We start from the raw sequence: 23,355 nt of genomic DNA, 5'->3' as shown, positions 1-23,355 counted from the left end.
TTCACGTTTCTGCAGCAATTTGTGCTTTAAAAAAATCCTCATGGAAATTATTCAGCCTTTTTGTGTGAATTTCTCCTAATTTAATGCCTTCTTGTATCTTATTTCCACTAATATATTCATTTTTATGCTCATTTCCCCCTAGCACACATGTTTGGGTAAACACTGGAGAACTGCATTACAAAAATTGGGGAAATGTAGATTTTGAAGGGTGGCGGTATTTCCGTTCTCATATTATTTCAGAAATTGGACTCTGATCAATTCAGTTTTAAATGCAAATTGAATTGAATTTCTCCCCTGTCTGTGGTAAAGAGGACCTCTCCTGGTTTTTTAAAAGTGTTCATGGGAACCAGGGGGCATTTTGGATCAGGAGCAAATGTGAAGAACTGCATGAGAGTGCCTGGTTGTTGAGCAGCAAAATGGGAACATAAGACATTGATCCTAGAAAGGCAGCGATGGCTGCCTGTGAGCTACTGGGCCCAATTCAAAGCTTTGTATTAGCTTGCAAAGCTTTAAATGGCTCAAGGCCCAAGTACCCACAGGAGTGCCTCTATATCAGCGGATCTAGTCTTTAAGATAGGCAGGGGAAGCTCGCACTCATGCTCCTTGCTAGGATTCATCTCTAATATGCTTCCCCTGTCTATCTTAAAGAGACATGGCGGAGCCTTCTTCACTGTGGCACCCTGACTATGGCACTCCCTCCCCTTAGAGCTGTGGTTCTCCTCCTTGCATTTAACATTTAAGCATCAAGTTAAAGATGCATCTGTTTACTGAAGCCTTAGCAGAATGAAAGCATGCTAATTGTGTCTGGCTGTTAACCAGAAGGTTGGTAGTTCAAGCCCACCCAGGGACTGCTACGGGCAGGATTCCTGCATTGCAGGGGGTTGGACTAGATGACACCCGGGGTCCCTTCCAGTTCTACAGTTCTAATGCTGGTTTTGTGATTGTGCTATGGTTTTTGAAATGTTGAAGTACTTGTGTGAGTATTTCAATTATTTTGACTGGATTCTGTTGTTTTAAAACTTTTATTGTACATCCCCCCTGAGCTCCTTTTAACGGAACAGAAATAAAAAATGCAATCAATTAATTGATAAAAACACGAATCTGCCTTATACCTGATCTGCCTGTTGGCCCATCTAGTCCTGTATTTGCTGTACCAGGATTGGAAACTTGTGGTCCTTCAGATGTTGCTGGATTACACCTCCCATGACCCTTGGTCATTGGCCATGCTGACAGGTGCTGATGGGAGCTGCAGCTCATCATCATCTAGAGGGCATAAGGATTCCTCGTCTTAGGCAAGTCTTTCTAAGCTCTACCCTTTGAGGCTCCAACTGGAGGCTGCCAGGCATTTGGTTTGCAATCTATGTGTGCTGCCATTGAGCTATGGCCCTTTCCTGCAAACCTGAAATCAAGTTTCATGTTCATTGCCCAATTTAACGCATTCATCTTAAAACCCATTGCCTGGAAGTGAATGTGGCAGTGATGTTGAGTGAAGGGATAAATGGAAATCCCTTTTCCAAGCCTTACCAGATTCTCAAATCCAGAGCTATATGCATGCATAGCACTTAAAAAATAAAAAGGGTTTGAACCAAGATATCCCAAATTCTGATGAAAGCTGAATTAGGCAAACTATTGGGTTTAGTTTAGTTTTGCATAATTTATTTTGCTTTTGCTAATCATGAGGAGGATCAAGAAACCCACACAGAAGTCCTCCTCCCCAATGACCCTTAAAAATCTAATTCAGTCCATTTTCTAACTTTTAATCTTTATAGCATTTTTGCCATCATACTTCCAAGCATAGCTCTGCAATCTTAAGGTTTAGAAAGCTGCTTGCCTCTTAAGCAAATCTTAAGATTCTTTAAGAAGCTGACTTCAGTGACCAATGATATGTCCAATGGCTTTTCTGCCTTTCTGCCAGCATGCGTAAAGGCCTGCCTATAAATTGCCTATAAGCATTCAGATTTTAGCACCAGGCAGAGAAATTACAGGTGTGCATCACCTCTATGGACTTTATGATTTACGTGCCTGAGCTAGACTGCACGGCACTCCCTAATATCCTGAGTTGGTCTGTGGAAAGCAACTGCTGCCTTTTTCGTCTCTTAAAAGCCAATTAGCTTACTAGGGAAACACAACAGAGCTCAAGTGAAGAGGAGCTGGAGAGCTGGGAGTGTATTTTGTTATGAGAGACAGGTTTAGGTTTGAAGCACAGTAAATCATTTCCCCAGGGCACCAATTTCCATAAGATTTGCATAGGTTGATTCATGTGCATAGATTCAAATTTAGAAACCATCACTACAATTTAAATTGAAATAAAGTACATCTCACCATAGTGGAGAAGACTTTGATCAGGTGACCTGTGTGTGCCTGCTCAGTCAGTCTGTTGTCCAGGTGCTCATTTTGGATGGGCAGCTTCAAGGTCCAACTCTGCTGTCCCTTCTGGAGATTATTTCTCTTTAAACTGGGCTTGGACCTGACTGTCCTCAGATGATAACCCTTTACTGTGTAAAGTAGGACACATGGCTCCATCCTACCCACTGTGGGGATGAAGGGGGCTGGGGCTCATGCCCTCTCTCCCTCAACTGTTCTCTCACATACTCTTTGGGGAAGGGCCCAGTCTCAGTTTCCACCATCTCCGTGTCTGAAACCTCAGAGAGCTGCTTCTAGTCAGTGTTGGCAATACTGAGCTAGATAGAACCACTATCTTACTCAATAACTTCCAATGTTTCTGTTCCCACACCTACACACCCACTTGTTCTCTCACTCTCTCTTCTGGAAATAGGAAATAAAGGAAATCCTTGACAATGTTGAAAGCATGTGTGTACATACATAATTACTCATCCGGGAGACACAGGTTTAAGGCTGATTTCCCACCAGCTGTAAAAACCTTTACCTTTCATTTGAGTGAACCCAAACAATGTTTTTGGTAATAATAACGTTGTTACCAAAACAAGTCTTTTGGCAAGAGCTGAATTGGTTTGATTTAAGCAAAGCCCTTGGGCTTTTGACACAGACATCACAAGATCTCAGTTCATCTGCATGGTAGTTAAGATGTCTAGTTTCCTTTAAACTAACTACCAACTGGTTAGTTCCGTTCTAAATTCTTGCGAGGAGAAATTAGATCTGGGAGTTATCTAGCAGCTCAGGTTGAGCAAAGTCCTAAACCACAGCAGCTTGAACCATCTTCACACTTCCCCCCTTTAGCATACTTCCAGGAATGCGATCTGAATGAATGCAAGGAGTAATAGTCTGGTTTTCTTAACAATGTTAATGTGGGGATGGGGTGGGGAGTAGTGATGTGAAGTTTGGGGACGGAGCATAGACTATTCTGCATTTTTTATACATTGGTTGGTATTATATAGTTTGTTTGTAACCTGGCTGTGTTGCTAATGAACTTTCCCATTCCTAAGGGCAGATCCCCCCACAAAACACTTACCATCACCATGTCAGCAGAACTTAATGCCAAAGTGACCAGGACTCTGAACAAAACCACTCCCGGACTCCAGATATGGAGAATTGAGGTGAGCGTTTGTTTAGGTATGTGATAGTATAAAGGTGAGAAAGAGACCAGCATTGTCTCTGTATGCATTTCCTCTCTTCCCACAATTCCACCTTCTCCTGGGATCTCCTGCCTTTCAAAGGAGGAAAAGGAGGAGCTGAAACAGGATTCACTGTAGACCAGGTTTTGTCTCTTGCCCTGTCCACAACTGCGAGAAGGGAATGTGGCTGCAAAATGTTTCCTAGCCTTGCTCTAGACTCCCAGCTCAGTGGTGCAGAGTCCTTGTATTGAATCTCCTATTATGAGGGCCAAACTAGATTGATATTAATTATATAAATGCAATTGATGTGCATGAAGTAGCAGCTGTGGGAGAGGCTGGTCAACATTAGGATCACATATGGGGAGAGGGGGTTAATCCTTTCACTTACAGCCATGGTCCCAAATACTCCCTGATCCAGAAGCTGCTGTAAGCACTGGGAAGCCTTCACCAGCTGAGCAAAAGAAGGTGTTACAGCTGGGCACCAATGGGGGATTTCCTCCCAATGCAAATAGCAGCTTTGGATGATGGATTTTAATCAAGACTGCAACTGGGGAGGATAGGGTTAATTCCCCCCCTTTCCCCCCTGTTTTTTTGATCCTGATAATTATTGTTTCTCTTCATCTGTGGTTCTGCCCTGAGCTATGGCCTTTCCTCAGAAGATTGAGGTGATGGGACTTGGTAAAAAATAGACTATTGAAGAAAGGCAGGACAAATGTTTTAAAATGTAGATAAAGGCAGGAAGAATGCTCTTTACACAACACAAGGGTATGTGATGATCTTTAGTATATAATTCCAGCTAATTCCATCCCCACTTCCATTCCAGAATATGGAGATGGTGCCTATTCCACCAAAAACATATGGGAACTTCTACGAAGGAGATGCTTATATCATTCTCTCGGTAAGAGGAATTAAGAATGGTGGAGGCCTTTGATGGGACAAAACAGTTGGAGAAAAGGACGAGGCTCAGCCCAAGAAAAAAGCTGGAACTTGCCTCATGTAACGTATGGGAGGTGCACCAAGGAGCATGATGAGGTCAAAAGAGGATACTTCAAGGAGAGGTCATGTGTGTCTAGGAATAAATTTATTCCAGTCCTGTCAAACTTATGCCCTAAAGGCCGGACTAAGTTGCTATTACTTAGATTTTAACAACAACAGCAACAACATTAATACCTAAGTTTTGAAGTCAGGAGCGGATCCTAGAGATGGGCTGTCTTCAGCATTAGAACCGCATTATGTGCCTTCAGACCAGGGCTGGCCCTACCATTGGGCAAAGTGAAGTGACCATCTCAGGCAGCAGATGCTGGGGAACAGCAGCAGCAACCCCCTCCACCCTCACTAACCATTCTCTTCTGCAAGAGGCACTGGCGGAGGAAGAGGAGTGTGGGGGGAGCACATCGCCCCTGGCAGCGCGATCCCGGTAGGGTGCCATCGCAGCTGCCCCCTGCCCCACCATGTCCCTGTGGGCGGTGCACCCCGCCCCCGTGACACACGCCAGCCCCGTCCCCGCCTGCTCTCTACCCACCCCCACCCCCCACCCCATGCCGGAACATGAAGCTCCGCCACTGATAAGAGGACAGCAATGTGTTCTTTCCTAGCCTCCTCTAAACTACCAGTAGTCTGCTGCCTTAGAAGACATAGGAAGCTGCTTTATATTGAGTCAGGCCAATGGTCCATCTCTAGCTAAATATTGTTGATGTTGACTGGCAGTGGCTCTCCAGGGTTTCAAACAAGGGATCTTTCCCATCCCTGCTTGAAGATGGCAGGGGTTGAACCTGTGACCTTTTGCAGGCAAAGCAGGTGCTCTATCCCCATGGCCATTCCCCTAACACTGTCTCCTGACCAGCGTTGAAGTCATATTCAGTTGCCAGTCCAATTAGCACCTGTACCTAGAATGGGGAGGGGGTGCCTTAGGCACGAAAGGTATTGTGCTGCCCTTGATTCATGCCACTTCGTGCATCCAAAAATGTCTGGGTTTGCTGTAATCATGTTGCAATGGATTTGCTGCCCTCTCAAACATCACCTATTAGTGTAAGCAAGGCATGTTTGGAATTTTTAAAACAATTACCCACTTTATTGACTTAATACTGGTATGAAAGAGCTGGTAATGCAGGAAACGTGACCAGTTATTACATCAACCCTATTTGGAGAGTCAAATGGTTTAAATATCTTTTGAGAGCTGATGTCGCGTGGCAGGTAAGAGAAGACACGGAGCTCTGAATCAAAACATTGCCAGTTCGATTCTGCCATTATCTTTATAATAAGGTGGGCTTAAGCGTCACTCCTTCTCAGCTCAGGGATAACAAGATAAAGTGTACATCATTCTCAAGAGATACATAAAATGCTAAGTATTTTTTATTTTTTTACTGATCTATTTTAAAGTTTGCTTCATTTCAGAGCTGTTTTTATATTAACTGCTTTAACACAGTCACTTATTTTCATGTTTTTTTTAATTGCTGTTCTTGCATTTCTGTGTATTGGAAGCTGCCTTGAAAGCTGGCTTTGGTCAAAAGGTAGGGTAGATATAAAACAATAAATAATACAGTACTGTATTTCACATCCTGCCCTCCCATTCCCAACCCTTCTCTGTTCTCATGCCCTGCCTTTTTGTGAACACCAGTCTCGTTGTACTGCACATATTATGGATAACTGGGTAATGGCATATGGTTTGGATATGAGGATAAGGCATGGATAGATGAATGAGCTGAGTGAGTAGATCAAAGCAGAGCTCCTTGCAAGGACCCTGTTCCTCTGCGTGATCTATGTTATAGAAGGAGGATAAACATTTCAAGGTTTCTAAGAGAGCAGAACAGCTCCATCCTCAAGGACCTCTGTTTGCTTTCTGGCCTTGAAATGTCACAGCGTGACTTTTCTTAATGTTTTTGCTTTTGTTTTAGAATTAGCCACTTTCCCCATTGCTTTTACAGATCCGGAGCTAGGATAATGATACTGATCCGCCCATGCATGAGGAAACCCTTTTGTGTTTGAGAGTAGAGATCTGAGTCAATGTCCCTTTCTAGTAGGTGGACTTGGAGAGCTGAGTGTGTGAATCAAAATGCCCATCGTTGTGGCATTGACTGAGTGCCCTGGGACAGAGAGGTCTCTGGAATTTTGGTGGGCCTGCTAACCAGCTTCAATTTTCCAACTAGACACATAAGACTGGGAACAACTTCACCTACGACATCCACTTCTGGCTGGGCAATTCATCATCTCAGGATGAGCAGGGCTCAGCTGCCATCTACACTACCCAGATGGACGACTACCTGGGAGGAGTAGCCGTACAGCATCGTGAGGTCCAGGGCTACGAGAGTGATGCCTTCCGGAGCTACTTCAAACAGGGGCTAATGTATGTAATGCTCCTTATTGCCTTCTGGTGGCTGATCCAGGCAATTACAGCTGCTTATTCCTTGAGCCACTTTACATTTTTATGCAACTCAAATTTGACAGTTGTGCCTGTGTTAAGAGACACGTGCTAGGTAGTCTCAGTTGGCAATGGTTCCTCTGGTACATGTCCACTGTGTGTTTAGAAACACACAACAGCCCTTCTGGTATTTCCTATAGGTACTTGACAACTCTTGAAATAAATAAAAAATCTGGATATCTGGGTGGGGACTAGTGGGGTGGGGCCATACGGGCCAAGGGGACAGGGCTTAGAGCCAGTTCAGTGATAGTGCTGGGGAATGAAGCCTAGCAGATTTTGATGATTCCTGGCTGTGGGCAGCCCAACACAATGCAATCTATTTGCCTAAAGTGAGCAGCTGGAGGAAAGGGGGCAGCTGGGAGGAACTGGAGATAACTGGTCAAAAGCAAAAATAGATAGGGACAGGAACAGTGCTGTACTTATTACAAAGTAGTTTTATCAAAGTGGCAGATTCCAGAGAGGGTTCCATTGCACTACCTTTCTTCTCTGTCTGTATGGCCAGGTTCAGAGAACATAACACTAACCATGGTTTAGCAATCCTGCCTGTCCTTCCTCTGTGGATTGTATGTGACTGTCTACTTGAAAGTGTGGGTGGGATTGCCTGCTTATGTGACCCCCATCTGCTGTGAAAATTTGCCTGCCTTCCTGCCTGCCTGCCTGAATATATGTGTGTCTTTGTGTCTCTTCCCCTCTGCCGGGCATGTAAATGTATGTCCCTGCTTGCATGGTGGGTTTGTGTGTGTGTGTGTGTGTGTGTGTGTGTGTGTGTGGTAAGTGTGCTTTGACCACACTTCTCACTGGCACATGTCACTGGAGGGGTGGCCAACTTCAGACTTCAGCTGAAAAAGATTTGCCACTCCATGTTTAGCATTAAAAAAGAACCACAGTGAGACTTGGCCTTGTATGTTGTCCTCTGCTCCTTGTATATAAGAGATTAATGAAAGCTTCCTTTTTTTGGTTTTTAATAAGCCATAGTTTCATGTTATTCTAAACTTGGAAAACTGTTATTTATTCTTACTGCTGGGGAGCTCAAATGAAGATCTAACTGTAGTTTCTGATCTAGGTTTGTTTGAACTAACCACAGTGCAAATAAACCATCATGCCCCAACTGCAGACATAAACTGTGGTTTGTTCAAAACCAACAATTGATTCTTTCCATCTTTTCCCCCTTGCGTGTGAAGGAGAGCTGGGGTGGGTGGGGGAGAGGAATGGGAGCCTGAATATATGCGGGGCTCATCTTATGTTTGAACCAGGACTACATAAAATAAAATAAAATAAAAATGGGTTCCAAAGCAAAGGGCATCATTTTGACTTTTGCTTTGGGGACAAAAACTGTCTAAAGTTGACACCTTATAGCAGCAGTAGGAAACTTGGAAGCCTGTAGTCCAATTTCCTGAGGTCCTCGGTCCTAGTTTCATGCGAGTGGCAAAGAGGGGTGAAATGGGGGGTGTCCCAACCTACATTTGGCTTCAGCTATGCCCACTGCTGATATGCAGCCCCCCCAACAGATTACACTTGGGGGAATATAACTCTCAGCAGAAGGTTGCCCTCCACCCCACTGTATAGAACAGAAGTGTGTCCATTTAAGGGCCTGAAATGTGTGTTGTAGCCAACATAATGTTCTTAACATCAGAGGCTCTGGAGAAACTAAAGCAGAGTGGCTGTGGAAGGCAGCAGGTCACCCCCACCCCCACCCCTTTCTGCCCCATGCTTCTATGAGGCATACTGGGTAGAGGTCAACTCTTTCTTCTATGGGAGGTCTGCATGCACACACTCTATTTAAAGCACATGGCTTCCCCCTAAGAATCCCCTAAGAATCCTGGGAGCTGTAATTTACCCCTCACAGAGCTGCAATTCCCAGCACCCATAACGACCTACACTTCCCAGGATTCCTTGGGGGATGTTGTGTGCTTTATATGTGCCTTAGATGCATGGTGTGTATGCAGCTGAAGACTTAGCTGTTTGGGAATGTTGGTGCTCTCCTCCACAGTCCAGACCCTGACCCTGCCTCTCCTCTGCAGCTATAAGAAGGGTGGAGTGGCATCTGGCATGAAGCACGTGGAGACCAACACATACAACGTACGACGCCTGCTGCACGTCAAGGGCAAGAAGAATGTGATGGCAGGAGAGGTGGGTCAAAGATGGGCTGGCAACGTTGGGAAAGGGCTGGCCAGGGCTGGTAGCTTAGCTCCTGGTAAAACTGTCAGATCTAGACACTGGGGTCTTTGAACACTTGTGGGTGATCATGAAGACAAGATTCATCACAGTGTTGCAGCCCATGAAGGCACACTCAGATCTTATGAAAATTAAACATTTTGCAGTGCTTTTGTCCTCTTGTTGCAGCAGTGTAGTAGATGCACTTTTAATGATGTGCTTGTGGAGGTCATCAGTAGCTACTGAAGCCACAATGGCTATGTTTCTACTTCCACTGTCAGAGGTGGTTTGCTTCTGCATACCAGCTGCTGGCAGGGGTGGCCCATCCTGTTTCGACACCTGTATTACTATAGGTGTTCTTTTAATAAAAGGGACAGTGGAAATGAAAATAACTTTTATATTTACAAACCAACAAACTGCAAGCCAACAATCTATCTATGAAATAAATATGTAATTTTGTATTTGTATTTAGAGGCCCTTTGTAATCTGAGGCCCTGAACTGTAGCTTACACAGCTTGTGCATAAATCTTGCACTGCTCCCAGATTTTCCATGGGCATCTGGTTGGCCATAATGAGAACTAGATGTGGTTTTTGGCCTGATCCAACAGGGATCATCTTGTGTGAGGTCCCCAGACTGATAGAATCCAGGTAATGACTGTCTTTCAGTAAACTCACATAGGCTTTCCAACCAGCTGTTTTTCCCCCCCTCTTGCAAAGGTGGAGCTGAGTTGGAGCAGTTTCAACTTGGGCGATGTGTTTCTGCTAGACCTGGGGAAGCTCATCATCCAATGGAACGGTCCAGAGAGCAACCGCCTGGAGCGACTGAAGGTGCAAAGTCTGCCATGGGTGGTGGAAGTGGGGAAGCAGGGGAGACGGGAGTTGTGCAAGGAAAGAGGATTTTGGTGCCTGTCCTTTCTTAGGTGGGACTTCTGACATTTGAAATCCAAATGTAACATTTCTATTATAAGAAAAGGAGGGTTGTTTTCCTGACCAAAATAAAAATAAAAATGGGTTGGGTAGGAAATGGGAGAATCAGGATCAAGTGAAGCCACCAACTTATCACATAACAACCCAGCGGTGGAACGTGCTAAAGACACTGAATGGCCTTCCTAATAGCCTTGGGATTATATTACATTGATGGATTCACTGTGTGATGATCAACTCATAGTTCCATGTAGCCATTCATAAATTCAGCGTATTAAAATGGCCATCGGACATCATTCTTTTTAGTATATCTCGCCTTCCTGGGAAGGGTGGCAGGAATAATTCATGACTACAAGGTGCTTAAAGGTGTTAAGTTCTGTGTCTGAGTCGGCCAAGGCAAAAGTGGAAATAAATTAATTGGGTGATAGCTGAAGTGAAACTAGAATGCTGGACTAGGCCTGATCCTGCATGGGGTTTCTTGTTCACACCCACCATGCTCTTATTTGTGGGTTTTCTCATTCTTCTAATGCCATCCAGGCTTCCTCCTGCCACCCCCTGACCTTGGCTTGTGGTTGTGACCTGTTTCCTGCAGGGGATGACCCTAGCCAAGGACATTCGTGACCGGGAGCGTGGGGGTCGAGCGCAGGTAGGTGTGGTGGATGGGGAGGACGAAGCTGCATCTCCTATTCTCATGAAGATCATGGAGTATGTGCTGGGGGAGAAGAGGAAAATTCAGCCAGCCATCCCAGATGCTGTGGTGGACCAGAAGCTGAAATCTTCTCTCAAGCTCTACCAGTGAGTGACATTTGGTGTGTGGTGGGGACTATGGTGAGGCAAAGAGGTTGCGTGGAAAGATGCACAGTTGCAGGAGAGAGGAGCAAACATCTCTTTGATGGAAGCAGGAACAGGGGAATGTGGGAAAGAAAGCCTCTGATGGAAGTACATACGCTGGTCAAGAAAGCAAATGTTCCATATTGAACATTTTGCCCATTTATTCTGTTCTTGGGATCAGTGCTGCTCCTGAGAGCACCTGTGTGACCTTCTTTAATGAGTACAGTTCTGTTTGTCATGTTTGGGTTTTTTCTTGCGGATTCAATATGATTTGGAAAGAACTGTGATGGCAAAAGGCATCCAGAAGGGATGTATGAGGGAGGACAGTGGGGAGATCAGGAATAGGGCAGGAGCCTGGAACTATGATGGAAAGGAAATAAACTAGAGATAAATCTCAAAAGGGAAGGAGACCCTATAGTTGGACACCTTGGCTTTTAGGCTGTTTTGGCCAAAACTGCCCCCATTTTCAAATATTTCTTTGTAACCGTGAAAGTAAGAAAATATCCTCCTGGTTTCCTGGCTCTTCCTTCCCTTTTTAAAATTAGTGTGTGAATGCACCGAGGCAATTTGGGGTTCAGTGATGTCACTGCAGGTGAGATGCAGGAGTTCTGCTTCAGATATCATAGGAGAAATACAGAAAAAAGAAGCAAGAGTAATTTATCATTTTGTTATTTCCACCACCCCCCCCTTTTATGTTAACTGAACTGGCTGTGAGGTTCTCTAGAAAACTGAATTCTGCAAGGTTTCATATGTTGAATAGGCCCAATCCTGATTTTTAGCTTTTAAGACCATTATTGTTTTGCATGATCTTCATCCCAGAGTGTTGACTAGTAACATCACTTTGGAGAGCTGGTCCCATGAACTACCCTCTTGTTCCTCTCCCAGAGTCTCTGAGATAGAAGGGAACCTTCTTATCCAAGAAGTTGCCATCCAGCCCCTCACCCAAGACCTCCTCAAGAATGAGGTAAGACTCATCCCTGGGCGATTGGTTGCACCATGACAAGCTTAAAGCATAGGTTGGGGGTTGGAGGAAAGGGAAGACTAGAGGAGACATTATTCCAGTGTCATCTAACACAGCTGTAGCCGTTCTGCCTATTGCCATTCCAACCCCAAAATTATAATCTGAATGGCCTGAGTCTAAAATGATGAGACTGTGGCCTTCCAGATGTTGCTAGACTGCAATGCCCATCATCCCTGACCCACTGGTGGCTGAGGTTGATGGGAGCTGGAGTCCATCAACAACATAGAGGATTACTGGCTACCCACCTATGCTGTAAGAGAGAGCCTGGTAATTGAAGGCGGCTATACTGGCCTAAACAGCTTCTTTGTAATGAAACAACTGGATCTTGTTTTGTCTCCTGTCAGGACTGCTTCATCTTGGACCAAGGTGGTGTGAAGATCTTTGTGTGGAAGGGTAGGAATTCAAGCAAGGAGGAGAAGCGGCAAGCGATGACAAGGGCCCTGGTGAGTGAGGGGATAAGACAAAGCTGAGCCCATACAGTCTCATATCTGGGCAAGGACCTTTTGCAATGTGCCAGAACTTCTTGGAGATACTGGAACAGAGTGCCTCCACTCTCTCTTCTGCCATTTCAAGGGATCAAAGCCATTTCTGGCTCCATGATTCCAGATCTTGACTAACATGAATGATACCAACTCTTTTAGATTCTCTGTCTGGATTTTGGACCAGGATATTACCTTCTGCCTACCTGCCTGTTTTCCTTTTAGCCTCATCCATTTCATAGGCTTGAGGAGGGTATCAGGCAAGCAAGTATATAAAACAGGGGGGAAAAACACTTTACAGGCTTTAAAAAAAAATCATTTAATCACAGCCCTTATAATGAAGCAAAGTGAAATCGTGGTGTTGGATAGCAAATTCTGGGAAGGAATTCTTCCACCAGTCCTTTGTTTAATGTTCCGTCAACAGAAAAAAATGACCGTACCAATGCAGACAAATGCCCCAATAAATCATATAAATTACGGTAAATGGATATTATTAAGCAGGACACCATTCTCAAAAAAACAAGCAAACTCATGCCTTTTTTTGACCTTTCATTTTCCAATTTGAAGAATATACAGTATTTAAAAATGCAGCAATTCTATCTCGCATTGGATCTGCTATCCTAGAAATCAGGGGTGCAAAAGAAGCTCAAGCTAGTTTGTGTTCTATATTGTTTCCTCTTTAGCCCAAGTTAATGTAAGAGCATAAAGCTTGGATGAACCCAAAGCCATCTTTAGCCCCTCTAATAGCCAAAGCAGATGGTGAGGGCCAACAGGACTAGAGCCAAAGTGGGCTAATGAGAAACAAGAGGAAGCTACCATACAACAAAATAGAGCTTTAAAAACCAACAAAATGTAAGGGTCAACACCCCCCCCAAAAAAAACCTGACCAATGAGGACCAGGCATGCTCAGTAACCACAGAATGTTGAGTGTTAGTTGAAAAAGAAAACTGGTGGCAGAGGGATGGAATGGGGCGTTCTATGGGGGGCATTGCTGGCTGGCTGGCACCATGTACATGAGCACTGCTGTTATAGTAGGTGAGGAATACACATACCATTTTTTTGCTGCAGGCCCCAGTTGTTAAAGAGATAACACTGGGCCTGTTGAGGTGATAGTCTAGGATACTTCCAAATATGCTCTGTTTAATGAAGTCTCTGTAGAGTCCTTCCTCACCTTGTTGTGAAAGTTGCTCTGTTCTGGTCTTCTCTTTGTCATCTCAGGGTTACATCAAGGCAAAGAACTACCCACCCAGCACCAGCGTGGAGACTGAAAATGACGGTTCTGAATCTGCTGTCTTTAGGCAGCTCTTTCAGAAATGGACTCTCCCCCATCAAAGCACTGGCTTTGGCAAGACCAACACTGTTGGGAAAATAGGTAAGTGCTGAAGCCTGATCAACTTAGTGAAGCTGATGGTTTAGAGGCTGCTTCTGACAGGTATGGGCCCCACAAGAAGGGATGGGGGAAAATGTTGTTTTCGGCTTGTCTCTTCTGTGAGTAGACAGATCAGTCTGTTCTGTGTCAGTTTCTGTGTTCATTCCTCAGTTCATTCTCTCCTGTTTCCGTATCAATTTGCAAAGAAATTTGAAAGCCCACAGTTTCAATTTGCAAAGAAAATTGAAAATCCACAGTTAAATATGTACTTAAGTACATAGTTCACATGGGCCACATCTGCACAATACCTTAAAAACACTGCTATACCATTTTAAGAGTCATGGCTTTTCACAGAGGATCCCCGGAACTGTAGTTCATTAAGGCTGCTTAGAGTTGTTTTTATGCAACCCCTCTGCCCCTCACAGAAGTGCAGTTCCCAGAGTCCTTTGGGAAGAGGAATTGGTTGTTAAACCATTCAGGGAATTCTGGAGCTAAAGTTCTGACAGACTCATTCTTGTTCACACACACACACACACACACACACACACACACAAGCCCACTACGGAGGTCTAGTGCAGTGGTAACCAACATGGTGCCCTCTAGCTGTGGGATTCCAATTCCTGTCATCCACAAGGTGCATGATTAATGGCCAGGAATGGTTAGGAATGATGGGAGAGCAGCACACTGGGTACTTGTGGCCTTGAATGTGGGTTGAAGGAAGCATTTATTGTGAATCCCCTTCTTAATATTGGCAGCATCCTTGACGTGAGCTGCTGAGGGTTTGTGTTGTACAGGTATATGAACAAACACACCTTTAGAATGAAACATCGTTGTTGCTGTTGTTGTTAAAATTTGCATACTGCCCTGCATCCGACAAACCCAGGGCAGTTCACAAGAGAACCCGAAACACTGGGTTTTGTAAGCATGTGGGTTGCTATCCTCTGCTTTCTGCTGTGGAAACCATACATGGTGGTGCCCCTTTCCTATAGGAGTAACACATGCAGTTTCCATCCATCCCATCAAAGTTTATAATTGCCTATCCTTGGGGCCACACAGTCCCTCAATGCAGATGTGCTGGTTAAGACCAAACCTACTTACTTTCTTCCCTGGGTGCCCAACAGCCAAAGTAGAGCAGGTGAAGTTTGATGCCACCACTCTCCACGCCAAGCCGGAGATGGCTGCCCTGCACAAGATGGTGGATGACGGCTCTGGAGAAGTAGAGGTGAGGACAGTGCCATTTTTCTAGAAAAAGAGGTGCCGAAAATCACCACGAGCTCTTCACTTGTTCTCTTGTAATGGCAACGGTGCCCACCTGAGAGGTGCCGGAACTGAGCTCAGGAGAGTTTCGGCTGGGGAAAAAAGCCCTGGGTAGGGACCAAGCCCACACAAGTCCCCACCGCCTTTTGACTTTGAGTTTAGTGGGATAACCTGTTGTGAGACACAAGAGCAGAGACAGTTCTATCTCAAAGGCTTCCTCTTGGCCTCAGCTCTGCAAATATGCAAAATGAATTGCCATGCTATCATTATGAGAGAGCCAGTGTGGTGTAGTGGTTAAGAGCGGTAGACTCGTAATCTGGGGAACCGGGTTCGTGTCTCTGCTCCTCCACATGCAGCTGCTGGGTGACCTTGGGCTAGTCACACTTCTTTGAAGTCTCTCAGCCCCACTCACCTCACAGAGTGTTTGTTGTGGGGGAGGAAGGGAAAGGAGAATGTTAGCCGCTTTGAGACTCCTTCGGGTAGTGAAAAGCGGGATATCAAATCCAAAACTCTTCTATGAAAGTAGAGCTGGAGTTAAAGGTGAGCAGCTGCAATAAATCTAGCAGGACCAGCCCCAAACTAGCCACACCTTTTGAACCTGTGGCAACAAAAGGACTGAAAATCTCCTTGGTTACAGCTCTCCAAATTTGCTATTCTGAAAGGACAAGTTGCAAAATTATATCCAGTGCCAGTGACTTGGCTAGTTGGGGAAGAGCAACATGAATGCCACATAACATAAGGCCCTGGACACTTTTGAGAGGAAGGGTGGGATATAAATTCAATACCATTCAATTATAACTTTGGTAGGGCTGTGGGGTATGCTTTGGTGCTCCTTAGGTTTGTAGGCTGAGGAAGGTCTTTGCCCTGGGCTCACCACAGGCCCTGTAAGGACAAGATCAGCAGGAACGTGAGGGAACTAAGGACCATCTTCAGCACTACTTCTTTCTCTGGGACTTCACAAGGCATCACACAGTAAAGTTGAAGCATATCACCATAGCCATAAGGACTTGAAAAGTGATGCCTTGGTGGTGTTGTAAATGAGAATTGAGATCCTTAGAAGGCTGAATTCTGTATCCAGTGCCACATTTCCTTCCACCATCACCCCAAATGTACACAGTTGAGAAATTCAGATGTACATCACTACTCTAGGGGCTTGCTCACACTTCCATTTGCCCTGCTGTTTTGTCCCAGGAAATCTCACTCTTTATCGCAGAATCTGCCGTGTCCAGTAATGGTGGACCTAACTGCTAACCGAGCTAACTTTGCCAAGCACCATATTCCTGGCTATACTGAGGAAACTTCCACCCACCAACCCCTGCCCACCCATTGAACGTCTACTGCTACCCTGTTGCTCATATTGCACTTGCCTTGACAGGTCTGGCGAATTGAGGACTTGGAACTGGTACCAGTGGAGGGTCGCTGGCTTGGTCATTTTTACAGCGGCGACTGCTACCTTATCCTCTACAAGTATCTAGTCTCCAGTAAAATGCACTACATGATCTACATTTGGCAGGTGAGCAGGTGGAGGTGGGCAGGAGGGATTACAGCAAAGGAAGCAGAGTATAGGCCAAGGAGATGGAGAGAGAAGACCTCCCACATGCCACCAAGGAGCAGTAGAAACCGTTTGCATGTTCAGAACAACAACAAATACTAGGAATTTGCCTTTCAAAAGGAACCTGAAGTTCTCAGGACCCTAAAGATGCCACTGGATTCTGCTGTAGGAGGCTGCGTTGCATTGCTCACAACACAGTCACGAGTTTTGAAGTCCTCTCTCCATTGAATTGTAGCCGAGGGACAGTCGGAACTGTACCCCAGCCTTTTAAGTCAGCCTACTCTGTTGCTGCTTTCTAGGGTCGCCACGCCAGCCCCGATGAGATCACTGCCTCTGCTTACCAGGCTGTCATTTTGGACCAACAGTATAATGGTGAACCTGTGCAGGTGCGAGTGACCATGGGCAAGGAGCCTGCTCATCTTATGGCCATCTTCAAGGGACGCATGGTGGTGTATTCGGTGAGCACAAGAGGGACAGATTCGGTGGTTAAAATTGTCTCCCTTTCCATTTCCCAGCTGTACAATGGGGAGCAAAACAGATACAAGACAGGGAAACCAAAGAGAACTTTAGAGTATCTGGTGGTAGCTCTAGTTTTGATCAGAACAAAAGTTCTAAGGGGGATTTAGGTTTTGTATCCAAGTAGGTATTTTTTTGGGGGGGGGAATAATAGGCACAATACAGGTTCCCTTATTTTCCCCTCTCCCAGTGGAGATTATCATAGTTTTGGGGATGGGGGAGCAATTTAGACTAGGAAAATCAGAGAGAAGTGAACACTTCCTCTACCAGCAGCACTGCTCCGATCAAAATCTGAGATCCCAGAGGGGCTTTAAATAATAATATTAAAAGTCCACTGGGAGATCAAAACACATCTTTCCCACTTCACATGTCTTCAGGTCTCAAAGCTTCCTAATCTGAAGTTATACCACTTCAAGGGAGTTTCATGACAGACTGTATTCTTGTTGTCACTTTATAAGCTGTTTGTGGTTGAGCACTCCACCCCTTCCTCATCCCTTTTCCTTCGGTGGCGGCACTTTGTATATTGAGCGGATGTGACCCTCCTATCAGATTTCAGAAAGGGGAGAGGGGAAATATCCCATTCGTTCCATGCCCTGAACAGGAGAAGGAGCAGCGGGTTTAAGTTCCAGTGGCGGAAAAGGCTACTGTGGAATGGGAAGCTATCAAGGCAAAGGAGAACCTAGAATGCTTCAGTCAGAGTGACCTGACCTCACCTGTGTCAGGAAAGGGGCCTTTTGGGACCAGTTCCTATAGTTCTGCAGTGGAAGGTGAAATGTTGGATGGGACAAAGCTTGTACAAAATAGTTTATGTCTCTGGGGGGGGGGGTTGAGGCTTAACAAGTAGATCTTGCTTTCATGCAGTCCTATGACCTTTATTTGGGATGATATAACCAATGCACTGGGCTTTGGAGTGCAGTGATACTCATGCTCTATAGAAGCATGGCTGAGAGGCTGTGGAATTCCTCAACACAGCGCCCATTCAGAAAGTGTGCATAAATTTTGCATAATTTCTCATGCTCTTGTAGTATCCAAGCCCAAGAATGATGCCTGGACTCTCACAGCTGTCTCAATTCTTTTCTTTTTTTCATCCTCCTTACACCTAGGGTGGTACCTCCCGAGCTGGCAGCACAGCTCCAGTGCCCACCATTCGCCTTTTCCAGGTGCATGGGACCAATGAGTTCAGCACCAAGGCCTTTGAGGTGCCTCCCCGGGCCTCCTCCCTCAATTCCAACGATGTCTTTATCCTCAAGACTCAGAGTTGCTGCTACCTCTGGTATGGGAAGGTAGGCGTCCTTTCTGGGAAAAGTGCACAGTGGGTGGGTGATTTGGAGGCTGAGGGCACTAGCAAGTGTGATCCAGAACAAACATCCTCAGCTTTGGAAGAGGGAGTGGAATTTAGTTAATTGAAAGGCTGACACACACACCCCCAACCCCCACACCACAGTCTGGTTTTCCTTCCTGCAGGGTTGCAGTGGGGATGAGAGGGAGATGGCCAGGAGTGTGGCTGACCTGATCTCTAAGATCGAGAAAGCAGTGATCGCAGAAGGACAGGAGCCTGCGGAGTTCTGGATTGCGCTAGGCGGGAAGTCCCAATATGCCAACAACAAAAGGTAACATCCGGCACCTGGGCAAGTACTGCTCTGCAGGGGCAGTGCTGTTTGCCTGCATCACATCATCAGAGCAAAACATGCGCGCGCACCATGGGTACCAGAATGCATGGCCTCAGCTGACTACCTTACAGCTAATCACTTGGGCAAGGGGCCCTTTCCAGTCATGCTGGTTGCAGAATACTGTGGGGAGGTGACCCTAGGCAAGTAAGCCAACCAGCCCAGGCCACCAACAAGGCAGCACAGCTGCTACTGAGGCTTCCACTCAGGGGGGCTAGAACTGCACCAGTTTGGCACCGATTTGGGATTCATAGTTAATATAAAGCATGAAGCCTGTGTTTGATGTATCAATTGCTCAGTTTATGGCGTGCTGCAAAATGCTGGGAGTTTGCTGTAAAAGACCTGCATTCCTTTGCCACAGGTTTGGAACAGGATTCCAAATTTGGGGGTTCATAGTTAAATTTTCTCTCCCAGCCTCCATTGCCTGAAACAGCTACTTTACACTGGCTAATGGCAGGGCCAGTCCTGCCTAGGTGATGCACTCTTACATGCCAATCCTTACTCTCCCAATGCCAAAGTCTGAATTGGATGGAAGAAGCCACAACCTCCATTTGCACTTAAAATCGGAAAACGCTGGTGGCTTTTTAAGGCATGTGCGATAAAACCTCAAGTGTCAGTTTCACCTCTCCCTCCCTGCAAATCCACTTGCAGAGGGTTGTTATTTTAGAGGCAAGTGGCAAGGAGTTTCAGGGGAAAATGAAACCCTCGCACACCCTTTCTGGCTGCTTCTCTACTCTAGATTGCTCCAATATGATGCAGCCTAGTAGAAAAGCTGGCTATATGGCTTTTTCTCCATGTGCTTGTGTGTAAATAGGGAGCTGACCTGCCACCTGGCCTGTCTCTCTCACTCTTTTTGTGCAGATTACAGGAGGAAACAATTGCCATCACACCTCGGCTCTTTCAGTGCTCCAATAAGACAGGGCGCTTCCTTGCCTCGGAGATCACAAATTTTACTCAAGATGACTTGGAAGAAGATGATGTGTTCCTACTGGATGCCTGGGACCAGGTGGGTCTGAGGTGGGGGTGGGGGTGAAGAATGAATAAGGAGAGGAAGCATTTGCTGCTCAATGAAGCACATTGGCAGATGAATGCCCCCCCTTAATAATGCTATTGAATTTTACTTTCATTACCAATATTGCATGCTGGAATTTCTTTACAGCTGCTTTGTTCGCGCGCACACACACTTCTCATCTGCGCTATATTAAGACTCCATGCAACTGATGGTGTGGACTATAGTCCACGAAACCTTGTCTTAACCAACTGGTTAGCCTTTAAAGTGCCACAATTTTGTTGTTTTGGGGGTAAGAAATTAATATGACCACTACCCCTCTAGAAACTTTGTTAGCTATCTCCTTCCCTAAGGTTTAGGGGTTTTGTTCTGCCACAGAAGCTTTAAGTCTACGGTTGAGAGATATACGCAGGCAAACACAAATGCAAGGGCAGAATTCCCTGAACCTCTTTTCTCCCTTTTGATCCTTGATCCAGCTATTGGCATGAGCTGCATGTCCGCTTCCATTCATAAGAGCTTTTTCTCCGGCCAGGTTTACTTCTGGATCGGCAAAGATGCAAATGAGGCTGAGAAGGAGGCAGCAGCCTTAACGGTGCAGGAGTACCTGCGAACTCACCCTGGTGGACGTGACCTTGACACTCCCATTGTGATTTTGAAGCAAGGCTATGAGCCCCCAACATTCACTGGCTGGTTCCTAGCATGGGACCCCCTCAAAGGGACAGTAAGTGACCTAGTGGCCCTTATTCTTTCAGGTCTAACAAAAGGCAGCTGAGAGCACGACGTCATGCAACAAAGGTTAATCCCACATGAATTCAAAGACATCTGTTTGAAATGTGTAGGAAACATTACTTTCCCTCTAATTGATCTGCCTTGTTAGAGCTCTCCTCTAACCTTCCAGATGTTGTTTGATTACAGCTGCCATCATCCTCGACCTTTGGCCAGGTGGGAAGCACGTTAGCCACCCCACCTACAGCTTTTCATCAGAATTAGCTTTCATGAACTTTCAACATGAAGTGTAGCTAGCTACATCCAGACTGTCTGTATCCACAAATGATGATGAGCACATACCGGTAGATTACCAGGCTTAAGATTCTGCAAACATCTCTTTAAGGAATCCTATTTTAACTCTCTAGCCTTCAGTCAAATCAAAATGTTCATGTGTGTGTGGGTAGTCTGGTACTCCCAGGGTTTTTTTTGGTCTATCTTCATGCAGGAGAAGAAATCCTATGAAGAGTTAAAAGCTGAACTTGTAAATGAGGACAACCTTGGCCAGATCACATCTGTAAGTATTACTGAAGAGGCAAGAGTGGGATAGAAAGCAGGGAGAACACGTGTTTGATCATATACAAGTGCAGGTGGCACAGTTGCCATTCAATTTGTAGAAAACCGGGAACAATAGGACCTAAGTTCATTTTATAGCAGTAACTGCTGCGTAGCTTTTCATGCCTGTGCTATCTGATTGGGGGATGTAAGGCCTTTTAAAAATGTTATTTCAGTATAAAAGGCTGCAATACTTACTTCCCTTTAGAGGGATATTAAGTATGATCACAGCTGAGGAGCAACAGAGTTGCATTCCTCTTCAAGGATGAGGCTAACTGCTTGTAGAGAACATTGCCCACAACATGCCCTCTCCACTTCCCTCACTGTTGTAGTGATTGACCTTCTTGCAGCACCTTAAATACAAGAGCACAAGTGATGGTGTACTAGACTGTTTCTGCCGCAACAGACCAAAATGTCCCTTCCAACTCTACAATTCTTATTCCTCTGGATGGTGCTAGAATTGTTATTTTCAAATTCATTTCTTACAAAGTGCACTAGAACCCATAATGCTGCATTTTAGATCAACAAATGCATTTATTGATCTAAAACAGTTCAGCTTACAATGCCAATTTACCTTCCCTCAACTCAGTGCTATTTTTCTAGAAAAAGAGGTGTTGGAACTCACCATGAACACCTCCCTTGTTCTCCCATAACGGCAATGGAGCCCACCTGAGAGGTGCCGGAACTGAATTCTGCCAGTGCTGGAAAAAAGCCTTGCCTCAACTCTTGTTTAAATAGATACAAGACACGTTTGAGCTTTGGGGATTCCCCCTTCTAATTTCTCTTTCAGGAAATCCTCGATGCAAAAACAGTTTTCACTGCCAACACAACCTTGGGTAGTATCTCACTGTCTACCTACCCTCTGGAGAAATTGATGAATGTGTCTGCAGAGGAACTACCCAGCGATGTAAACCCCAGCAAGAAGGAGGTGAGATCCCAGGGCTGCATTCACATTTCTCCTGTTTATTTATTGCTTTTATATCCTGCCTTTCCTCCAAAGAGCTCAAGGTGGTGGTGTTATCCCCCCTATTTTAGTCTAACCTACCTCACAGGGTTGTTGCGAGGATGAGGGTGACTGTCCCAAGCTCACCCAGTGAGCTTCATCACTTGAACCCCATTTTCTCAGGTCCTAGTCCAACATGCTATATGGTACCTAGTTTTGTCATGTTTGGTTTCTGTTATTATTATTCACTACAAAAGCTCCCTAGATGGCTTTGAGCAAGTGACTTTCACCACTTTCATGTGAGGCTAAAAAGTGGCCCTAAATGAAGGGAATATAAACAATCCTAGAAACAAGAATTAGTGTTGTCTAACCTATGCAAAAAAATTCAGACAGTGTAGCATCGATAGTGATACAATATTGGAAATGCAGGCTTCAACAAAATCTGCCTTTCCCTTACAAACATAGCATCCTTTAGTAGGAACCTTGCTAGCCCAATAGACAGGGAAGAAGCTGTATACAGATCTTGACACAGCTTAAGCTCCCATCACCAAATCCAGACACAGAATAAGCTAGTGTATGCTAAATCAGGGCTACGAACATCTAATGGGTGTAGGAATAAAAGCTTGCTAGTGTGCTGAAGCATTTGAAGGCTAGACGAGTATTAGATATGCACAGTTCCTTTCCACAGCCATCCCCATCTGCCCCAATTAATATTAGGTTGTATTCAAGACAGTGTTAAGGCTGGGATACCATCAGCACAAGGATTTGTGTGTGAGAGAGATGAAACATTCTCCCCCTCTTTTCCCCATGTGTTCCCCCCAATCTGTTTTGGTGGTTCCCCTGATCCTCCAGAGCTGAGTTGGAGATGGTGTGGGAGGAGGAAGAAAATTTGTGCCAGTGCTCATTTTTGCACTGGCGTAAAAAGTTAGCTGAATACCTCCCACTGTTTGTTCATTCTGCTCCAGCATAAAGCGAGAACAACTTGAGGAAAATACAGAACAATCTCCAGTTTCCTTAGACTTGTTCTGAGCATGCCATCTTGTCCAAGTGTTATCAGGCTGTGCCCCCAAATACTCACAGGAAATCTGGACATAAAGTTTTCACTACAGTGTGTTACATTTATGATTGGACTTGCTCTCTCATCCTTGCCCTTCCCCCCCCCCCCCATCCCATAGGACTACATATCAGATGAAGATTTTCTTGCTGTCTTTGGAATGTCCCGACAAAACTTTGCTGCCCTTCCTCAATGGAAGCAACAGACTCTCAAGAAGGAAAAAGGACTTTTCTAAAAATGTAAACTTTCTGCTGCCATTGCCTCAAAGTGGTTATTTTTACTTAAAATAAAAAGAATTCCAAGTTTGA

The 23,355-nt window shown here is 45.2% G+C and overlaps 1 protein-coding gene across 1 annotated transcript in view; it reads left to right on the top strand.

The window, feature by feature from the left end:
- Positions 1 to 23,355, top strand: part of VIL1 (villin 1) — a 29,825-nt gene extending 6,470 nt beyond the window's left edge. The window contains exons 3-21 of the mRNA XM_033161022.1: positions 3,410 to 3,515; positions 4,357 to 4,431; positions 6,680 to 6,876; positions 8,973 to 9,081; positions 9,823 to 9,933; positions 10,622 to 10,824; positions 11,746 to 11,824; positions 12,226 to 12,324; positions 13,579 to 13,732; positions 14,851 to 14,951; positions 16,362 to 16,499; positions 16,838 to 16,996; positions 18,158 to 18,337; positions 18,519 to 18,664; positions 19,583 to 19,727; positions 20,263 to 20,451; positions 20,944 to 21,012; positions 21,841 to 21,978; positions 23,169 to 23,355. Of these exons, the coding sequence (XP_033016913.1) occupies positions 3,410 to 3,515; positions 4,357 to 4,431; positions 6,680 to 6,876; positions 8,973 to 9,081; positions 9,823 to 9,933; positions 10,622 to 10,824; positions 11,746 to 11,824; positions 12,226 to 12,324; positions 13,579 to 13,732; positions 14,851 to 14,951; positions 16,362 to 16,499; positions 16,838 to 16,996; positions 18,158 to 18,337; positions 18,519 to 18,664; positions 19,583 to 19,727; positions 20,263 to 20,451; positions 20,944 to 21,012; positions 21,841 to 21,978; positions 23,169 to 23,282 (2,512 nt within the window). The 3' untranslated portion in view covers positions 23,283 to 23,355. The remainder of the gene's footprint in view (positions 1 to 3,409; positions 3,516 to 4,356; positions 4,432 to 6,679; positions 6,877 to 8,972; positions 9,082 to 9,822; positions 9,934 to 10,621; positions 10,825 to 11,745; positions 11,825 to 12,225; positions 12,325 to 13,578; positions 13,733 to 14,850; positions 14,952 to 16,361; positions 16,500 to 16,837; positions 16,997 to 18,157; positions 18,338 to 18,518; positions 18,665 to 19,582; positions 19,728 to 20,262; positions 20,452 to 20,943; positions 21,013 to 21,840; positions 21,979 to 23,168) is intronic.

The sequence above is a fragment of the Lacerta agilis genome, chromosome 1 (genome assembly GCF_009819535.1).
Source record: "Lacerta agilis isolate rLacAgi1 chromosome 1, rLacAgi1.pri, whole genome shotgun sequence".
Taxonomy (NCBI): domain Eukaryota; kingdom Metazoa; phylum Chordata; class Lepidosauria; order Squamata; family Lacertidae; genus Lacerta; species Lacerta agilis.
Note: the sequence above shows the minus strand (reverse complement) of the source record. Positions and strands in the feature narration are given on the sequence as shown.